General features: G+C 43.6%; 2 protein-coding genes and 1 pseudogene across 2 annotated transcripts; 1 reads left to right on the top strand and 2 right to left on the bottom strand.

The window, feature by feature from the left end:
* The first annotated feature begins 8,377 nt into the window (after positions 1-8,377).
* Positions 8,378-9,894, top strand: LOC124647667 (annotated as a pseudogene).
* Positions 9,895-12,886: 2,992 nt separating this feature from the next.
* Positions 12,887-14,207, bottom strand: LOC124650037 (protein ALTERED XYLOGLUCAN 9-like). The gene has a single exon (XM_047189604.1). It carries the CDS (start codon positions 14,205-14,207, stop codon positions 13,173-13,175), a length of 1,035 nt encoding a protein of 344 aa, XP_047045560.1. The 3' UTR covers positions 12,887-13,172.
* Positions 14,208-17,697: 3,490 nt separating this feature from the next.
* LOC124705748 (histone H4-like) lies at positions 17,698-18,009 on the bottom strand. Its single transcript, XM_047237452.1, has one exon. The coding sequence runs from the start codon at positions 18,007-18,009 to the stop codon at positions 17,698-17,700; it is 312 nt and encodes a 103-aa protein (XP_047093408.1).
* Between the last annotated feature and the right edge of the window lie 974 nt (positions 18,010-18,983).

Here is an 18,983-nt window from a genome sequence, read left to right as displayed (position 1 = left end):
TTTAATGCACTAGCTACGGCATTAGACCAGAAAGTCTAATACCAATGCAGGTTTTCATAATCATTTCTTCAAGAGGTTGCTTTTATTCGGAAGAGCTATGTCCGTCGGCCTTCACCGGTTTACTAGAACTTCATGGAGCTCCTTTCCGGCCGCGTTCGCGAGTTCCATATCCCGAACGAGGAGTGACAGGTCACGGTTCTTTACACTCTGCGAGAGGTGTGTTGCTTTACCCATAAGAGATCTTAACCTTGGTGCCAACCGGGTGATCTTCCCGTCCACACTTCCTATGGTGTGAGGCCCGGTATAAGGTCTAGCCAATCATGTTCCTCCGCTACCTCGAACACCCACCCTTTGTTGCATGCCCCGACCCTGGGTCCTCGCCGGTCCCATTATTCCCACTCACGGGTGGACCCCGACCACGACAACGGTTTGGGACTCGTTAACCAAACTCCTTCGCCGTAGCCGCAACCCATCATAGACCGCAATACCGTGGGGACTTAAGGCTTCCCCAGCCAACCGCTTGCACTTCGAGCGACAAGTGTCTACGGACTATGCCGTAGGGACTTAAGGCTTCCCCGACCAACCGCTTGCCCCGACGGATACAAGTGTCTACGGTAAAGCGCATCCGTTGATGAACGAGAGGTGGAAACACTTTTGACTACTCCGTCCCACTCCGGATCTTATGGTTAACACGGGTATTACGGCACAAGAATCACTCTGGCGACATTTGTTGTTTAATCCTAGATGGATATAAACCCGTGCAATGGAACCTCCACCATATCAACACAATCCATGGTTCCATTGCCAACCACATAGTCATATTCATAGTTATGAAAGTAGTGGTTTTGATTTTTATGCAATAGTGATAACCATAATACTTTGCAAGTAATTTGATAGAAATACTCAAATGACATGAGCAAGTGATGAACTTGCCTTTCTTGACTGCAAGATTATGCAGGCAAGGTCTTCGTTACGCAATAACTCCAAATTCTGAAATAGCATCATCGTCCGGTAAGGACGATGTTTAAAAGATTGGCAAGGATGCAATAATGCATAAATATGAGATGCAATCGCTCTAAGCGTGACCTAACCCTGATGATTTAGAATTAGTGAGTAGTAATGATTTGTTCAGGGTGTGTTGCACTTTTAGAGTGATTCACAAACAAGGTTCTTATTCAGGTTTGTGTTGCTTTAGAATTATAAGAAAGTGGTATAATGCAAAGTAACGATCATACACACCAAAGATTAGTAGTAGTACGAGTAAGTAAAGAGCAGATTGTCGGTTTTAATACTATATGGCATGGTTAATGATTACTTATTATATTCTTCAAAAGAATAACTTTTGAAGAACATGTTCTTTAATAAAGAACAAGTATAACAATTAGGTTTTTGGTCTGCTATAATTTATTCTGGTTCCAGGTAGTTTCTGGGTAAGTATAAGATGGATCACATCATAGTTGGATTCATCAGCAACTAGGCTTGATTGGTTTTACTTAAGCATGAGCAACTTAAGCAATTAATTATTCATGGTTGCTATCAAGGTTGATTCATCTTGCTGGTGATTGCTAGCTAGGGTTTATAGGTCCTTATAAGCAGGGTTGATGAGAATTCCTTATCTACTTCAAAAGAATGACTTTTGAAGAACATAATTCTTAAGTAATAAGAAGTATTTCAATTAGGGTTGAGGTGGTATAGGTTTTACTATTGGATCCACTAGGTAAAGAATAGTTGGTTCCTAAATAGGGTAGTGCACAAGTATGTATTATTAGTAGGGTTTAGTGTGTATGGAATCCGATGCACAATATTGGCATGATTGCTATTAGGGTTCATCACAATGGTGTGATGCTAGTCAAGGCTAATTAAGGATGAAATCTTAGGTAATAGGATCTAGGGTTGATCCTATTTGATCATCTAGGTTTTATTAAGATGAACACATGGAATTCTAAATTCTTAGTGATAGGGCTCCTTCTTTTTATGTGGACATGGCAAGTATTTAATTGTTATTATGGTTCTATGATGGAAAATAAAATATTATGATCACATGTTATAACCTAGGGTTTAGGTTTAGAACAATTTAGGGTTCATAGGGATTAATGGAGCTAGGGTCTAAATGGAATTAGGGTTTTAGGTTTGCACATGAAATGATGAGGTTATCACTTTATTTATAATGGAACTAGGGTTTCCTAATTACCCTATAATTATTGGATTAATAACTTCATAATAAAGTTGAAGTTATTAATAACTTAGAAATAAAAATAATATTGAATTTGGCTTTTAATTATTTTTAAACATTTAATAATTAAAGTAATTATTAATTAGGGTTTAAATTTCCACTAATAAAGATTTAACAAAATAACAAATAAAGAAAAATAGCTTTAATGTTTTCTTTATTTTTCTTACTGGTATTTATTTATTTTAAAAGGTTTTACTATTTGTTGAATTTTAATTCAATTTAGAATTAAAGAAAAGGCTTATTTAATAAGTATTAAACAATGAATTTCTATTTAAAAATATAAATTTCATTTTATATTTTTATTGGATAGATTTTTCTTTTATAATAATTTTGATATCTTATTTGTATTTTTCCGAGCTTTTATGAATTTTTTACATTATTTCAAAGTTTCGGGCATTTTCACGTAATTTGAAATTAAACTGAAATACTAAACGTACCCGGCTACGCCTACCCCTACACACTGACTAATGGGCCCGTGGCCACGTCACACGCCACGGTGGCGTCGACATGGCTTGGTTCACGGTGGCCGGCGGGGCAGTCACCCATGGTCGCCGGCGTTCCCGGGTTCCCGCGGGGACGTGCGTAGGCGCGTTGTAACGAGGACGCCGAGGCGAACCTCATGATGGTGGCGCCGCTCCGGTTTGGTCACCGGAGCGTGCCCGGCGACGAGGTGTTGCGGCGGTGCCCACGGACTAGCGATGCGGCGGCGCTACGGCGTGTAATCGAGCAGGCGAGCTTGCCACGAGGTAGAGTGTCTCACCGCGAGTATGGCGCGCTTGACGGCGAGGTCATTGGTGGTCTGGTTCGCCGGATTTAATGGCGCCGGCCGTCGGAGAGGCGATCTCGTCGGCGAGGCTACAGCTTGCCCCGGTCCGATTCCTTTTGCACAGAGAGCATGTCGAGGACGGCGGAGACGATGGCGTGCTCAGCTGGGCTCGGGGGTGCTCCAATCGCCGGCGGGAATGGTACTCGGCGCAGCTAGGGTTTCGGGTGTGGGGAATTTTTCGAGCAGGGAGGAAGAAGAGGGCGACTAGGTTCGTCCAAGGCTTTATACGGCGCCTAGGCGCGTGCCTCGTCACGGTCTCGGACGAGGAGAGGACGCCAGCACGAGGGAAGGACGAGCACGCCGTCGTGCTGTCCTCCGGTGCACGATGGAGAGGATGAGGATGACTTCGTTTTATTTTTTCTCGTCGAAAGGGTACGTGGGATGGTGTTGGGCTGTGCTGGCCTGGTGATGGTGGGCTGCTTCTGGGCCTCTCTTGCTGGGCTGCTGCGGTAGTTAAGTCCAGGTAAGCCTTCTTCCTTTATTTCTTTTATTCATTTTCTCGTTTTATTACTTGTTTTGAATTTCTGATTTTATTAATTCTGTTTTGAATTCATATTTGAATTCAATTATGCTTTCAGATATTTATACCTATTTTTAATTAAAGCTTAGCCCTAATGATCATTGCATGATTCTTTTGTCCAAACTAATGTGTAATGCATGATTTTATTTGAATCCTTGTGAGTTTTAGTTAAATTTCAATTTAGCCATGAGTTGGTATATTCTTTGAAATTCCTTTTCTTCCCTGCAATACAACTCTCTTTTGAATTATTTAAAGTGGAGAATTGCTCCCAAGGCATTTTAAAGATTATTAGGAGGTCTTGGTTTCTTATTTTAGGGTTGGTTTCACTTGCATATTATTTTATGTGATCACCTATTTATTATAGTTTTGTGAACTCTCTTATAACTCTCTTTCAAGGTTAACACTCTTATTATCTTTGAAAATGTCTAAAGTAGATATTTTCCCCATGATGGCTTGGTCTTGGTTACAAGGATAAATAGTTGATCACTACATATATGGTTTAAACCATATAATGTAGCACATGGTTTTTCTTATGTTCAAGAATTGAAGCATAAGAATTGATTAATGTGCAATACTAGGGTTCTAATGTTATTTACCAAATGGCATATGGTTTGGAACTTAGTTGTGGCTTAGGTTTTAGTTATGATCACCCAAGTGATACTCAAACTAGGGTTGAGATTTAATTCTAGGTTATAGAGATGGGATAACACCATATTGCATGTGCTAGGGTTTAATCTCCCCTAACCATGATAAGGGGTTACTTGCTTAATATTTTATGTTCTCCTCTAGTTACTAAGGTGTTGAGAATTGGTTTTATATTTTACCAACAACTTCTATTATTATCCTTAATTTGTTATTAAGGTAACTAAAGTAGTTATATTACTTTTTATAGTTAACTTTGGTTATGATGATGGATGGTTTCTCACTTTGGTTCTTATGGGCTTATATCTTCTACTTCTAGTTCTTAGGGTTTATGATCACTACACAATTTATAATGATCAAAGTTGGGCTTCCTAAGGTATCTCTCCTTGAATGGTTTTCTCACTCCCAAGATCAAGTGTTGTCTTGATCAATTAAATATTTACTTTATTTTATAGTTTCTTGAGTGGGCATGGTTATGGTTGTCTCAATTATCTTGAGTATAACACCATAGGTTGAGCTTTCTCATTTAGGAATGGTTAATCTTGGGTTTATGGTGTACTCCTAATATCTCCTTAGGTATCTAGGCTAAGGTTCCATTTGTCTAGCTTAATTGGGTTGGTCTCTTACTTACCTTATCAATTCATGGATATGGTATTATACCATGTGATAGTGGGTTTTCTCACCACTCCAAGGGAAATGGTTTACAACCTAATACTTTAGTTCAAAGGTTGTCCTTTATTCTAAAATAGGTAAAGCTTGGATTAGTATGAATGGTCCCTGTCTCATTTGAGAAGGACTACAATGCTAACTTAAGTTTATTCTCCAAAGATAATGATGTGGTCACCAACACCTATGGTTAACAGAAATGGGTTCTCTCTCTAAGGATTGTCTTGATTAACATCCTAGGTTTTCTCTGAAAGATGATGATTTGTATGATTGGTCTCTCTCATTTTGGAAAGGACTTTAATAATACTCTAAGGTTCCTCTTAGAGATGATGATTTGAATACTTGGATGTATATCCAAGGTTTAGCTCAAGGTTTGTTATTGCTTCTTTAATAATTAGAATAGAACTCTCACCTCTCTAGGTTTGATGCTTAATAATTTGGAATAGAGAGGAATATATATTTCTTGAGTTGATCTCCTTGTCTTGTTTCCAAGAGTGAAGTAAAATGAATACCATGAGGTTCATGGTAGGATCAAGGATTAGTTTTAAGACATGGAAAAGATAAGTGAAGAATGGTTTCTTCATTTATGGTTAGTTGATTTATAATTGAACAGATGTTCTTATGTTATGGCAAGGAATACCATGTTGTGATATTTAATTAGATCAAGTAGTTGATCCTTGATTAATAATTTCTTGTGTTTATTTTACTTCCATTTGATCTAACCCTTTAGATCAAATCATCTCTACCCAAAACAAGTTTTTAACAAAGTCACATTGAGGTTTATAGCGATTGACTTGATGAGCTACTTCAATTCCACCAAGGTCAAGTGAAACTTCGATCATCGTGATCGTTTTACTTTAAAGCGCGAAAATTCCCGCATTTTCTATGCATGAATGCAATGCACACATATGTTTCCTTTATTTTTGTAACCCCATTACCTGGGATATTACAAACATGCAGTGGTATGCTGGGTCACCGCAGCTGGTATCAGAGCAAATGTTGCGACCTTAGGTTGGAAAAACCTAGTATAGGGAAGAAACCTGTAGGAGTCAAGTAGAAATAGTAAAGGATTCTCTAGAAATATGGTGATTATTCACATGAGAATAGCAAAACCATATATTTTAGTGCGATAATTCTTTATTATAGCTATTATGATGCATCATCACTACTAATATTCTCGCTTTTGTATACAGCCATAATGGCGAACACGTTTCCTAAGAGGACTTTGAGGAAGGTTGAGGGATGGCTCGGTGATTATGATGGACCAATTACGGCTCTCCCGTGTGGGATGTCGAGGGAACTCCATTGTGACCCACGGATACCTGTTATCAAGTATACCTATTATGATGGGGAAATCCTAGCCAAGTGCAGAGTATCGGTCCAACTACCGATGAAACTATTGATGAGTCGTATAATGCCATACGGAGAAGCCAAAACCATCACCATAGCCTATCACATGGCCCTATTCAAGGCAATCCTTGAGATACGACAGCACAAGTCAGTAGAGCTGCTATGTTCAGAGTATGCTCATATACCTCATGCCGAGGAAGATGAGGATCCTACTCGAATCATCCGGTGTTAGCACACGAAGCCCCGAAGCCGCAAGACACAGACATGGATAGCTGTAAGTCTTTATTGACCACGATGTACCTTCTACACATGAAGATGAGGGGTGAGATTGACCACATGCTAGCTGAGTTCACAGACCCTGATAAGGTCCAAGCTCGGATGCGTGATCTGAGGGCACAACCATCGATATCATCTCTGTTAGTTTATTACTCCTTGGATAGATCTCGGGCATATTAGGGTTTGCGTTAAGTTAGAATTTTTAAATTTTCTGATACGAAACCCTACAGATCTACCCAAAAGATATAAAAAAAATTACCCAAAAATACGTTTTAGCAAAGGTCACATTGAAGTTTATCACACTCAACTTCAATTCCAACAACTTAAGTGAAGTCCAATCTATTTGACAAGTTTTATTTAAAAGCGCGGAAATTTCCTAGATTTTCTAGGCACGAATGTAATGCCCACGTCCTATTTCCTCTTTTAGTCTCTAATCCTCGGATGTTACAAAGATCATTAGTCGACGTTCACCGTCAACGGGGACATCAACCTCCTCTTTCATCAACAGCTCCATCATCGTCTCGCCGTCGTTGTCCACTGTGGCAAAACGCCAAAAAACTTGTGGGCGAGACGAATAAACAACGTTGATGTGCGTCGTTGCTGTGCATGTGAGTCGGGGCCGAAGAGGACATGCACTGCCAAACAAGAGGGGACCATCGACGTGTGGTGTCAGCGACTAGAGAAGCCGGGGCTTGTCTACCCTGTCGGATTGCTCCTAGAGCACGGTGGAAATAGTGCCCATTCTGGCCAAAACGAGACGGCATTTAGTCGGAGGTGGTGGTGGCGATTCTGGGTAGGAGAGTTGGAGGTGGTTGCGTAGACGGCGATTCGCCAGGGTGGGAGGCGGTCGGGAGAGTTGGAGGGAGTTGGGAGTTGGGAAGGGGTCCCTAGGCGAAATCCGACGTGGCCTCGAATGCCGGCACTCCCAACCCAGCCCTTGTGGGTTGGGTCGGCATGGGGTTGCCGGATATTGTGTTGGGCTCTAAATTTTGTCGGTTACTTAAGGGGTCGCTGGTGGGAGCCCAATTTGTGGCCAGCACCCCAGCAAAGCTACTGAGGGCGCTATTGAGGCCGCCAATAGAGATGCTCTTAGAAACAGTTGGTTGAAGGTAGATATTTGATTGTGACATAGGCGTGTTATAGACGTATATAGAAGCCCACAATAGCTCTACTAAATTGGCTAAACCAAAATCTGAAGAACGAAAGAGCTGTAAACGAACTGTACATAACCGACATGGGCAGTGACTACCATGGCCCAAAATTCTAATATAAGTACTCCCTGGGTTCCATAATTCTAGTTTTAGTTCAAATTCGAACTAGACCACAACAAGAATTATGGAAAGGAGAGAGTGGTATTCCCTAAAGCAAAAGGAGTAGTAGAAGTATTATTACAATGCTTTCTTGCTATAAGTAGTATTCACTAAAGCTATACGAGGAGAATATAGTTGCCACACAATACCTTCACGGCTGGGTGACCTTTACTGCCACTATTTTCCTTTTTACAGTTTTACCTCTACAGTCTTATCAGTCGTCTGTCAAATTCTCTCTCTTTTACCCTTCCATTTCCCTTCACCCCTTCTCTTTTCTCTTTTCTCTTTTCTGAGAATATAGGAATCGTTGGTTTAGACACAAGACAAACACAATAAAACAACGAGAGGTAGAAAGATATATTGCATATGACAGTGCAGTAAAATCTGAAAATTTGAAACCTATCACGCATTGCGTATTTCACACCACTATGTAACTAGTATTTATAAGCCATGCCATTGGGCCATCCATTTGCATTCTTGTGCCCCTACTGGAGACAGGCAAAAACTCTGTCAGTAGAGAAGCAAAATAGTTCAGTGGTAAATAGAAGAGGAGGATGAAGAAGGGGAAGTGGTCCAAGGAAGAGGATCGCTTGATGAAAAACCACATTGAGAAGTATGGCATTGGCCGTAGTTGGCAGACATTGGCTGAGACTTTAGGTTAGTTTTCGTTTCCACGCATAACATACATTTTTAACTGTTCATATAGCTGCTAGGTCGATCTCTATTAACTCCCCTAATCCCATGTAAACTTCTATTTATTTATTTAAGAAAAAGAAAACATGTTTGTTTGTTTGGCTCGCAAGTGATTTTCCTGAAAAGTTAAGTTATCAGGATAGTGTAACTTACTTACTGTTGTTTTCGAGCATGTTTTATTTCAGGACATGTGCAGTAGAGACTGGTCCAGCTTTTATGGTCTCATAGGTTTATCTTAGTTGCACAAAATGCATACTTTGCTTTCGTTTCTAATATTCCCAGTTTATCTTAGAGTTACTTGAGATGTTTTGTGTCGAATTTGCGCTTCCAATGTTTGTGTCAGGAGTTGAGGCAGATATCCTATTCTTGTTCTAGTGTTTGGCCATTTTTTCCATTCAGAATACCAGTAGCGTCCTGCACACAAACACCTCTCATGTTCAAATTTGAAATGATCGCTGGCATTTTGGTAGGACGTGCATAAGCTAATCGACGCTCACTTTACTGTTGCCGAAGCATCATTTCTGATTAGTTTCTTCATGAATTGGCAGGGCTGCAGCGCTGCGGCCGGAGCTGCCGATCGCGGTGGCTGAACTACCTCCGTCCAGGCCTGAAGCACGGCAACTTCACGCCGGCCGAGGAGATGGTCATCTGCGAGATGTACAGCAAGAGGGGAAGCAGGTACGCCTGAAAGTAAAACCATGTCCTAATGTCGTCGACTACCTAGAGTGCACTTCACATATGGCGGTTTCTTCTGCCATCTCCAGTGCTATTTCTTCAGAAGTTAACTGTTTATCGGAGCTAATTAAACATTGTGCTTCTTTAATAATCTGATCCTGCTTTGGCTGCAATTTGATCCAACAGCTGGTCCGTCATCGCCGCCCAGCTCCCGGGAAGAACAGACCTCGCCGTCAAGAACTACTTTCACAGCACGATCGCGAAGAAGTTCACCGGCGCGAGCCGCGCTGCCGCCGCGCGCCGCAGGCGCCACCGCCCCTCCGCCAGCACAACGTCGGACGCCACGAAGCCGGACGAGCTCGCGCTGGTCGCCCACGACGAGGAGAGCGCCACGACAGGCTCGTCATGCCACGCCGACGGCAAGCTGGACATGCCTGTCCTGGCCGGCCCACCGCTGGCCATCGCCGCCGGCAACGTGGTGAAAGAGGAGGTCGGCGAGGCAGCGTGGACTGAGAGTAAGCCGGCCGTGGCGCGTGCGCTTCTGCTGCAGAACGCACCGGCGCCGCCTGGTGCGATGGACTTGGCCTACGCCGCCATGTCCCCGATCCCCCTGGCGTTCATGGAGCCGGGCCTGCCTTGGATTGGCGGTTTCGACGAAATCGACAGCTTGCTGCCCTGGTTCAATGACTGGTACTCTAATTAAGTCGCTAGTACGTGCGTAGCATGGGCCATCATCGATGGCTAGGTCTTCCAGGAATAGCTGTAAGATTGTCATGAACTGTGAAACAATTATTTGTGAGGATTGGGAATTTATGTAGTTGCATGGCCATGAGTGACCTTGTTATTCTGACTTTCAGCTGATGTAATTCCTAAACACTGCAAGAGTTTCTTAAGTCTGATCTTTACCTCAGCTCAGTAGCCTGATTCAGCTATCTCGCAGATAACTTTCTGAAGAGATAATCTGTTTAATAAGAAACCAAACTATACTCAGCCAGTGGTTCGCATATCCAACATAATATTGATCGCGTCCTTAACAGAGGATAAATGGAAGACACAGCTAGAATAAGAGTACAAGAAAATTTGTACAGTATCAATTAATCCAGAAACAGGGTTCATGCATGACTAGGACTCCTGGTTTTTGAACCGTGGGAGCTCACATCAGATTCATGTATAGCCAGTATAGGGTACACCTCGGAAACAACCGAACAGCAGGATCATAATGCTTTGCTCTAGGGCGTCCGGTTCAGTGCGCGCTGCTGATTTCGCTGTCAGAACATTCCGGTTCTTCTTGGAGTCCGGATCTTAACGGGCCTTACCAAGGCTTGGTTAACAAGGTAATGACTAGAGCAGAAGTAACACATGCGCATGAGATGATAACATTTTTTTGATGCAGTCTTAGTAGCAAAACAGCTATATATTTAGTCAAACACTTCAGTGGTAATTGGTAAACTAGAAAAAACAAGGTGAACCAGAAACGGAGAACAGCTAATTGAAACAAAGGAATTGTGAGCAGCCATGAAAGTTTACAATAGTTTATCTTTAACATCAATATTTAAATAGAAAACCTAAAAAAGGTTAAGTAGAAGTTACTGCAAGATTATCCATGCACTATTACATGCTATATAGGCCAAACAATACCTTCAGGCACAAATGGATTGCTTGAAATTGCTAACAGGACTATACAACAAAGAATGAGCACATATAATAAAGAAGGAAATATGTCCTAGATAAACCTAAATATTCCTACACGCCACGAGGTTCATATGGCATTTTTTCAAATTGAAATACTATGAAGCATTGGCTCCTCAGCGGTTCTGGTGGAACTAGTTTGCAGCTAGGAAAACTGAAACTAGAATCACAATTAATAGAACAGACCAGAACAGAGGAAGTGCATTGAGCACACATGTTTATTATCGCACGTGTTAACAGTGCATTTAAGGAATATTTTCTCTACAGGACTTCTACAGGTTCTCGGGATAAATTAACTACCAGGAAGCATGAAGGACCAAAGACTACACAAAGGAAGGAAGTAAATTATTTTTCTTCATGGACAGGATTTTTCCTCAAAAAACAAGAAAGAGTAATATGATTAGAGCTACTGGAATAGTATGCATCCATCCTTTGTAATCTTAGTGTAACCTTCTTTACAATGTAGCCATACGATTATAGCGTGTGTTCAACATCATGTGATGCATTAGCATGTAGCACAGTCATACGATTATAGGCTTCAAAATCATGCCAATGTTAGAAATACCCGAACTAATTGTGTTAAGTACTATCTCTGTTCCATTACTGTTGTCGTGGTTTTAGTTCAAAATTTTGAACTAATACCACGACAAGAACTATAGAACCGAGGGAGTAGTATATAACTATATCGAAAGGATATAGGTACATTTACAGTCCTCTGAGAATCAACTTGACATTTAAACATATTACTCGAGTTTGTCAAACTGGATAAGTCAGTGATTCTGACTTCCGATCCGAATGCTGAAAGCGTCACCAAACGATTCATAGAACATTTATGCATGATTAATAACAATAAGAAGACCAATTGCCAGAAAAAGGAAGTTGAATGTTTCCTAGTATTTACTCAATATGTCCTCTCCTACATGTCAGAGTCACCATCTTAGTTATTACTAGAGAAAAAAAGTATACAGTACATTTCCTAGAAAAAAAAAGACTAATTCCATTAGAGCTAGTGGAATGATATACATACATCATTTGTACTCTTAATGTAACCTTCTTTACAAAATAGTCACTGTGTTCTATGCATGTGTTCAACATCGTGTGATGCATTCAGCATGTAGTACATTCATAGGATTATAGCTTCAAAATCATGACAATGTTAGAAATACCCCAAATAATGGTGAGAAGTAGTACATAACTATGTCGAAAGGATATAAGTACATTAACGGTCATCTGAGCATCAAGTCGACAATTACGCATATATCTTAAGTTTGCCAAATTGGATAATCTGTGATTCTGACTTCCAATCCTGAGTGCTGAAAGCATCGCCAAACAACTTCTAGAACATTATGCATGAGTAATAACAAGAAAACAATTGGCAGAAAAAGGAAGTTGAACATTTCCTAGTGTTTAGTCAATATGTCCTCTCCTATACATATCAGAGTTACCATCTTAGTTGTTACCAGAGAGAAAGTATACAGTACGTCATTCCAGTTTGTCATTCAGCGAAAAACAGTGTGGTTCTAAGATGTCCTTATATTACACTCTAATGTTAAGCCATCCAATGGAGACTTCTGGCACACAGCCAAAATGTTGAACCATTCAAAAGAACCTTCCTATTTAACAACACATTCTAATTACCCGCATATGGTAATGATCCAAAAAAAAAAAAAGTTGAGAGCACACCTGCTTCAAGAACCCCTACCAGTACTCAAATCCTTTGTTGCAATTCAATCACTAATGCATTGAGCATGATATGCATGACAGCGTCGTACACCACACCATCATTATGCAACTCATCACCTGAGAATCAGCTTGACATTTACCCATATATCCCAAGTTTGTAAAATTGGATAAGTCTGCGATTCTGACTCCCGATCCGAATGCTGAAAGCGTCACTAAACGATTTATAGAGCATCTATGCATGATTAGTAACAATAAAACGAACAATTGCCAGAGAAAGGAAGTTGAATATTTCCTAGTATTCACTCAATATGTTCTCTCCTACATGTCAGTCACCATCTTATAGTTATTACCAGAGAGAAAAGGTATACAATACATCATTTCAGTTTGCCATTCATTCAGCCAAAAAGGGTATGGTTCTAAGATGTCCCTATATTACACTCTAATGTCGAGCCATCCAATGGCGACCTCTGGCACGCAACCAAAATGTTGAAGCAATGAAAAGAACCTTCCTAGTATTTCACAACACATTCTAGTTAACACCGCGTATGGTGATGATCCAAAAGAAGAGGGGGTTGGGAGCACACCTGCTTCAAGGACCCCTACCAGCACTCAGATCCTTTGCTGCGATTCAATCAATAGCGCATTGAACATGATATGCATGACAGCATCGTACACCACGCCGTCATAGTGCATCCCGTCAGGCGTGCATTCACATCCCCGGGTGAGTTTTCCCACGTCGAGCAGCCGGAACGGGCCACCGTCGCGGCGCAAGATGCACCTCTCGTCCACCTCACGGTCGTAAGCTTGGAGGATGGTGTCGTTCATGCGCGCTCGCTTGGCCTCGGTGTTGAGCATCGGGTTGACGAGGTGCGGCAGGCCGAGCCAGAACATGTGCGGCGGCGGCGGCACGGGCAGCGAGGAGCGGAGGGAGTTGGCGGCGTCGGCGATGGACGCGAGCGCGTCGCCGTACTGCGCGGCGTCGGTGACGTGGAGCATGTGCCAGAGGCCGGAGCCGAGCACGAGCACGTCGGGGGCGCGGGGCGCGAGGCGGAGGTCCTCGCGGAGCAGGCGCGTGAGGTTGGCCTCGAAGGGCGCCCAGATGAAGTCGACGGAGATGCCGCGCGCGGGGACGGCGGCATGGTAGTCGCTGTGGCGGCGGAAGAGGTCCGGCTCGGCGGCGGCCGCGGCGGCCGGGTCGAGCAGCAGGCGCAGCAGCGCGAGCACGAGCAGCCGCGCCTGCGAGTCCCCCGCGATCATGACCCAGGAGCCGTTGAGCAGGGTGGACGCGTCGTGGCGCGTCAGGCGCGCGAAGCCGCAGGTGGAGGCGAGCGAGGGCGGCCACGACCAGGCGCGGGCGGTGGCGGGGGAGGCGGGGGACCAGGTGACGCGGTGGAGGAGGGAGAGGCAGGAGGCGGAGGAGGAGGAGGGGGAGGCGGGGTGGAGCGGGTGGAAGGAGGAGATGAGGAGGTGGGGCAGCGAGGGGAGGTAGGGGGAGAGGTGGACCCCGACGGCGAGGGAGACGAAGAGCGCGCCGGAGAAGAAGAGCACCTTGTTGCGGCTGAGGTGCCACCCGGCGAGGCCCATGGGGACGAAGAGCACCACGCACGCCGCTAGCAAGCCCACCTGCGCGCCGGCGGAAACCATGGACCGACCTGGCCGGCCCCCCACGATCGAGTTCGCGAGCGGTGGCAAGGCGGAGGTCCACCAGATCTGGGGCGGCAGGAGGTTGGGCGAGCGGGCGCGCGATCGGCGCGAGAAGTAGGGCCGCCGTGTGGTGTGGGTTGGTGGAGTGGTGGTAGGGCCGGGGTGCGAGGTGGGGGGAGCTGAGGGGAGGAGGTGGGGTGGCCGGCGGGATGGGAACAGCGGAGCGGCAGTCGGGTGGCTCCGGCGATTTGGTCGAGCCGGGGAGGGGGGCGGTGACGCGCGTTCCGCCGGCGTGGATCTAGTCCAGCACAGGGCCCCTGTGGCCGGCTCGGTTCGGCACCGATTTTTTTTTTTTTGTCGGTTATGAAAATATTATTGTCTGTGTCCCCATTAATGGCGTGTTTTTCTTGTGCTTCGTTATCTGGGGCTATATTCTAGCGCGAACTACAAGTAAAAAATCCACATGTTCCCGAATCTTCTCAGAATTGTATTCTTTGCCCTCCCAGATTTCACTCTTTCCACTCAGAAGAAGCAGATCATACTCCTAAATGATGTAGGCATATGAATGCAAACCAAGGTTTAAAATAGCGTGCTAAATGAAATAGCGTCCGCCTCCTTTAAACTCTATGGATGCTATATCGTGCTAATTTCGTGCTATATTTCAAATAGCGTTTTGAAAAAAATGTTAAATATAGTCTAAAAATAAAGGATTTCGCTAAAAAGGTTGGATATTTAGTGCAAAAAATGACTGAATCATACATACATAACCACATACAACAAATAGATCTCTAATTTTTCAGAAGGCAACAACATAATATAAATTCTTTATTAAGAATCATCACCATTAGCGTATATTAGGTTCTAATCTAGAAAAAGAACCAACATATTGTAGTTCATCACCACGAAAAAGTGAAAGCAACTTAGATTGAAAAAATAGCGCGCTAACGCTATGAAGTTTTAGCACGATATATCATGCTATTTCACAAATAGCGCTATAGCGAGCAAAATTACTAAAATTTAGCGTAGACCCTCCAAATATGCTATTGCGTGGTATTAGCGGAGAAATAGCGCGCTATTTTAAACATTGATGCAAACGGATTGGATCGGATATGTATTCTCGGAACGGGATATTGAAACGATTTTAGTGCGGAAATTATCCTATCCGTTTACACCGCTACAGTAGCCTAAAGATACGTTGAGTTCCACGAACCGGTACATGTCCACGGATAGAGGCTACCGGTGGCGGCCTAAGTAAACTCATCGAGGGTTTTCGTCCCCTCGTCAGCGACGACGACGCTTTGCTCCACCTCCGGTGACCTTGGGGCCTCGGAGGTGTTGCAGACCATGGCCCTCGCCGGTGGAAGGGTTCTCATTCTTTGTTTAGGTTGTTTTTTTCGGTGTCTTTCTTAAGGATGGTAAAGGTGCAACTACATCATGCATGCACTCAAAATAAGTTTCTTCCCGCCCTATCCTTACTCTGGTGGTGATATCTAGCGACTAGCGGAGGGTGCGTGGAGTTGTGTGCCCGATGGATCTCCTAGCAAACCGGTCGGTTTTCAACTTTATTGGTGTTGTTTCGGATCGATGTCTTCCGATCTTCGGTTGTTATCAGCGACCATGGTTGCTCTAGTATGTTGGCCCTTTGGGCAGATGACTTATCTATGTCTAGCTATAGTCGCGCTGTATGATCGAAAGATCTATATGTATATTTTATTAATTTAACGCTTTCTGTATTGATGGTGATTATTAGTAGATGAACGAAATTTTTGGAAAGAAGAATGAAAGTTGCCGCTTCTTTTCATAGTTCGTGCAGGTTCAATTGGGATTGTGTTAAGAGGTCACCAGGTAACATTCTGGGTACAAAATGCTTGTATTTGCCCCCATGTAACTTTTGCAGCAATGGCAAAGGCGTTGACAATGCGAGAAGGGTTACCTAAAAGTATGGGGTTCAATGTTATTCGGGCCGAATTAGACTCGATGGAAACTATTGAAGGTTGTACAGGGGATGAAGTGCGGTGGAATGAATCATCAGCTATTTTCGTGGATTGTATCTATTTTGTGTCACTCATTGTTCGAGGAAAGTCAACTAGGTTTTACATGATCTAGCTAGTGAGTGTTGTGATTGGAAGCCCCAAGCTTTATTTTAAGCGACTGATAAACAATGTAGTATTTGGTTGGTGATTAATAAATCTTCGTAGTAAAGTCATGTTGGTTTCTTCAAAAAAAAAAAAATCGCACTCCAATCCATTTGTGTGACACGAATCTTAAAGCAAGAAATCGACGATTGAAGCAAACTCCCGTTCACGGATAAAAGCATTTTTTGCACTATCAACCTTTTGTGGCACACAACGAACGCACTCATCCCATTAAGGCATTGTTTATTTCTCCCGTATTTCCACCACAAAGTTTGGAGATGAGTCCAATAGCCTACCATCCCTCAAATACTCTTCCAAAAAAATACACTAATATGAAAGGGAGTTTTTAATCTAGGCAAAAATGAGGAGATTTCCGAGATATCTGAGGGTTATTCCATCCAAATCAAGAGAAGTAAACGGACTACTAGTGTTTTTCCATAATTTGTGACTCACATCCCATCATCTAAAATACACTAGAAGTAAACAAGTTACATAACTAATTAGCTAATGTATCACGCCATTAGATCATGTGTTTGTTCTTTTTTGAACAGGGAAGGGCGCCGGAGGCACCAATGTGTATTCAGCTCGGCTGCAAAGCAGAGCGTCAATGACAAAACCTTGCCAATCTGAATGTTGAAAGATTGAGATACTAGCAGAGCATGATGGAGTAAAATGTAAAATGAGCTGAACAAGCACAGCTGTAAATAGGACCTAGAGACATTAGATCGTGTCGTAACCATCGTACAGGTCAAGGTTAAGCCCCAATACTTAGTGAAACACAGTGTTGCGTTCGCAGATCCTACCGAAGTCTAAACACAGGCTAACTGAACATTCTGCTCAAGTGTTAACGCTCCCAGACTTCAGCCAACGACGAGTGATTCGCACAATCTCCTTCTCGTTCTGAATGACTACATTGGGGCACAAATATTCAGAGCGTTCTACTTCATCAGAAGTTTAAAATGCAAGTTCAAAAAACGGGTTTAAACTACCACGACCTTTTGTTTGTTTGAAAGTAGCTTATCACGTGTATCACGCGATAACTACCACGACCTTCATCAGAACATAACAAAACTGCACTTTAATTAGCCGGGGGACTAAATCTGAACAGAGTGCTGAAACCCGAATTCGCTCGGTAGCCATCGCAGATTCGACATCACAGTGGTCAGAGCAAATCAGTAGATCGAACCAAACTGACTGCGAGATGGATCATCACACGAAACCAATTTCTCAATTCGAATGGGGAAACTCATTACAAGCACCAGGACGCAGCAGCTACACACCGAACGGCCACCAGCCCACAAGCCTAATTCCCATCGAAACCCTAACACACAAACGCGAGGACCACCAGCGGTGGCTCAGCCGCCGAATCCGTAGAGGGTGCGGCCCTGGCGCTTGAGCGCGTAGACGACGTCCATGGCGGTGACGGTCTTGCGGCGGGCGTGCTCGGTGTAGGTGACGGCGTCGCGGATGACGTTCTCGAGGAAGATCTTGAGCACGCCGCGGGTCTCCTCGTAGATGAGCCCGGAGATGCGCTTCACGCCGCCGCTGCGCGCCAGGCGCCGGATCGCCGGCTTGGTGATGCCCTGGATGTTGTCGCGGAGCACCTTCCTGTGCCGCTTCGCGCCGCCCTTCCCGAGCCCCTTGCCTCCCTTGCCACGGCCCGACATGGCTGACGGTGAGTGCTTTGCTGAAGGTGAGATTCGAGAGGGATTGGGGAATTTTTGAGGCGATGGAGATGGAGCGGTGAGGGGTTGGGTATTTATGGTGGAGAGGGGGCTGAGGATGCTGGATTCCCGGCCTGTGATTCGTAGAGAGGGTTTGGCGCGGATCAGTGACGTGGCTGGGAGGAGAGGTGGAAGGGGATGGTTTGTGAAGCGTTGGATGGGGATGGAGGGCTGCTGTTCGTTTGATCGGAGAGGTGCGGATCGATGACATGGCGGGAGATGGTTGCGATCGCCTGAGCGTGGTCTTTCTCAGCTAGGGGCAGCCACACCGTGTAGCTAGGGGAAATGTAAAATGATTCTAAGCTTCACGTGATACAATCGTAACCACTTCTGAAAATTCAAATCCACTTTGACACATTATTCCAAGCTTCACATGGTGCTTGAAATGCGTTTTGACAAGCCTACGGAGAAGACCACTTAGGTTACATGTTTGTTCAGGATGTGTAGGCTTTCGCCCTCGATATGGTGCTTTTGTTCATAGGTCCATAATGTAACTATTATGAGAACTGTATTTTAAATGCATTTTGAAATGTTTGAAAAATCTATAAAATAAATTCTAGGTGTACATGTTGATCTCCTATGTTCACACACATAAGTTTGTGAAAGAAAACAAGATATTTTTTGTGGGTGTCCAGAAGAGACAAAAACATATCCTCGTGAGAAGCTATTTTGGAGCAAAAAATTGTCTTTCTTACACAAGTCACAAAAATGTCACTTTTTCACGGAATTTCGTGTGCGGATGTAGAATGTTCAGATGTACGCCTATAATTTTTTTGAAATTTTTCAATACTTTAAAATGTATTTTTTTAAATAATGGGTGCATCTACACTTACGAGCTAGAATGGATATCCGTTCATCGTTGGAATTCAATTTTAGCACATGCAGTAGAGACTTTACGGTGCCCTTGAAATGCCATT

The sequence above is a fragment of the Lolium rigidum genome, chromosome 4 (genome assembly GCF_022539505.1).
Source record: "Lolium rigidum isolate FL_2022 chromosome 4, APGP_CSIRO_Lrig_0.1, whole genome shotgun sequence".
NCBI classification, from domain to species: domain Eukaryota; kingdom Viridiplantae; phylum Streptophyta; class Magnoliopsida; order Poales; family Poaceae; genus Lolium; species Lolium rigidum.
This window is presented reverse-complemented; position numbering and strand designations above follow the sequence as displayed.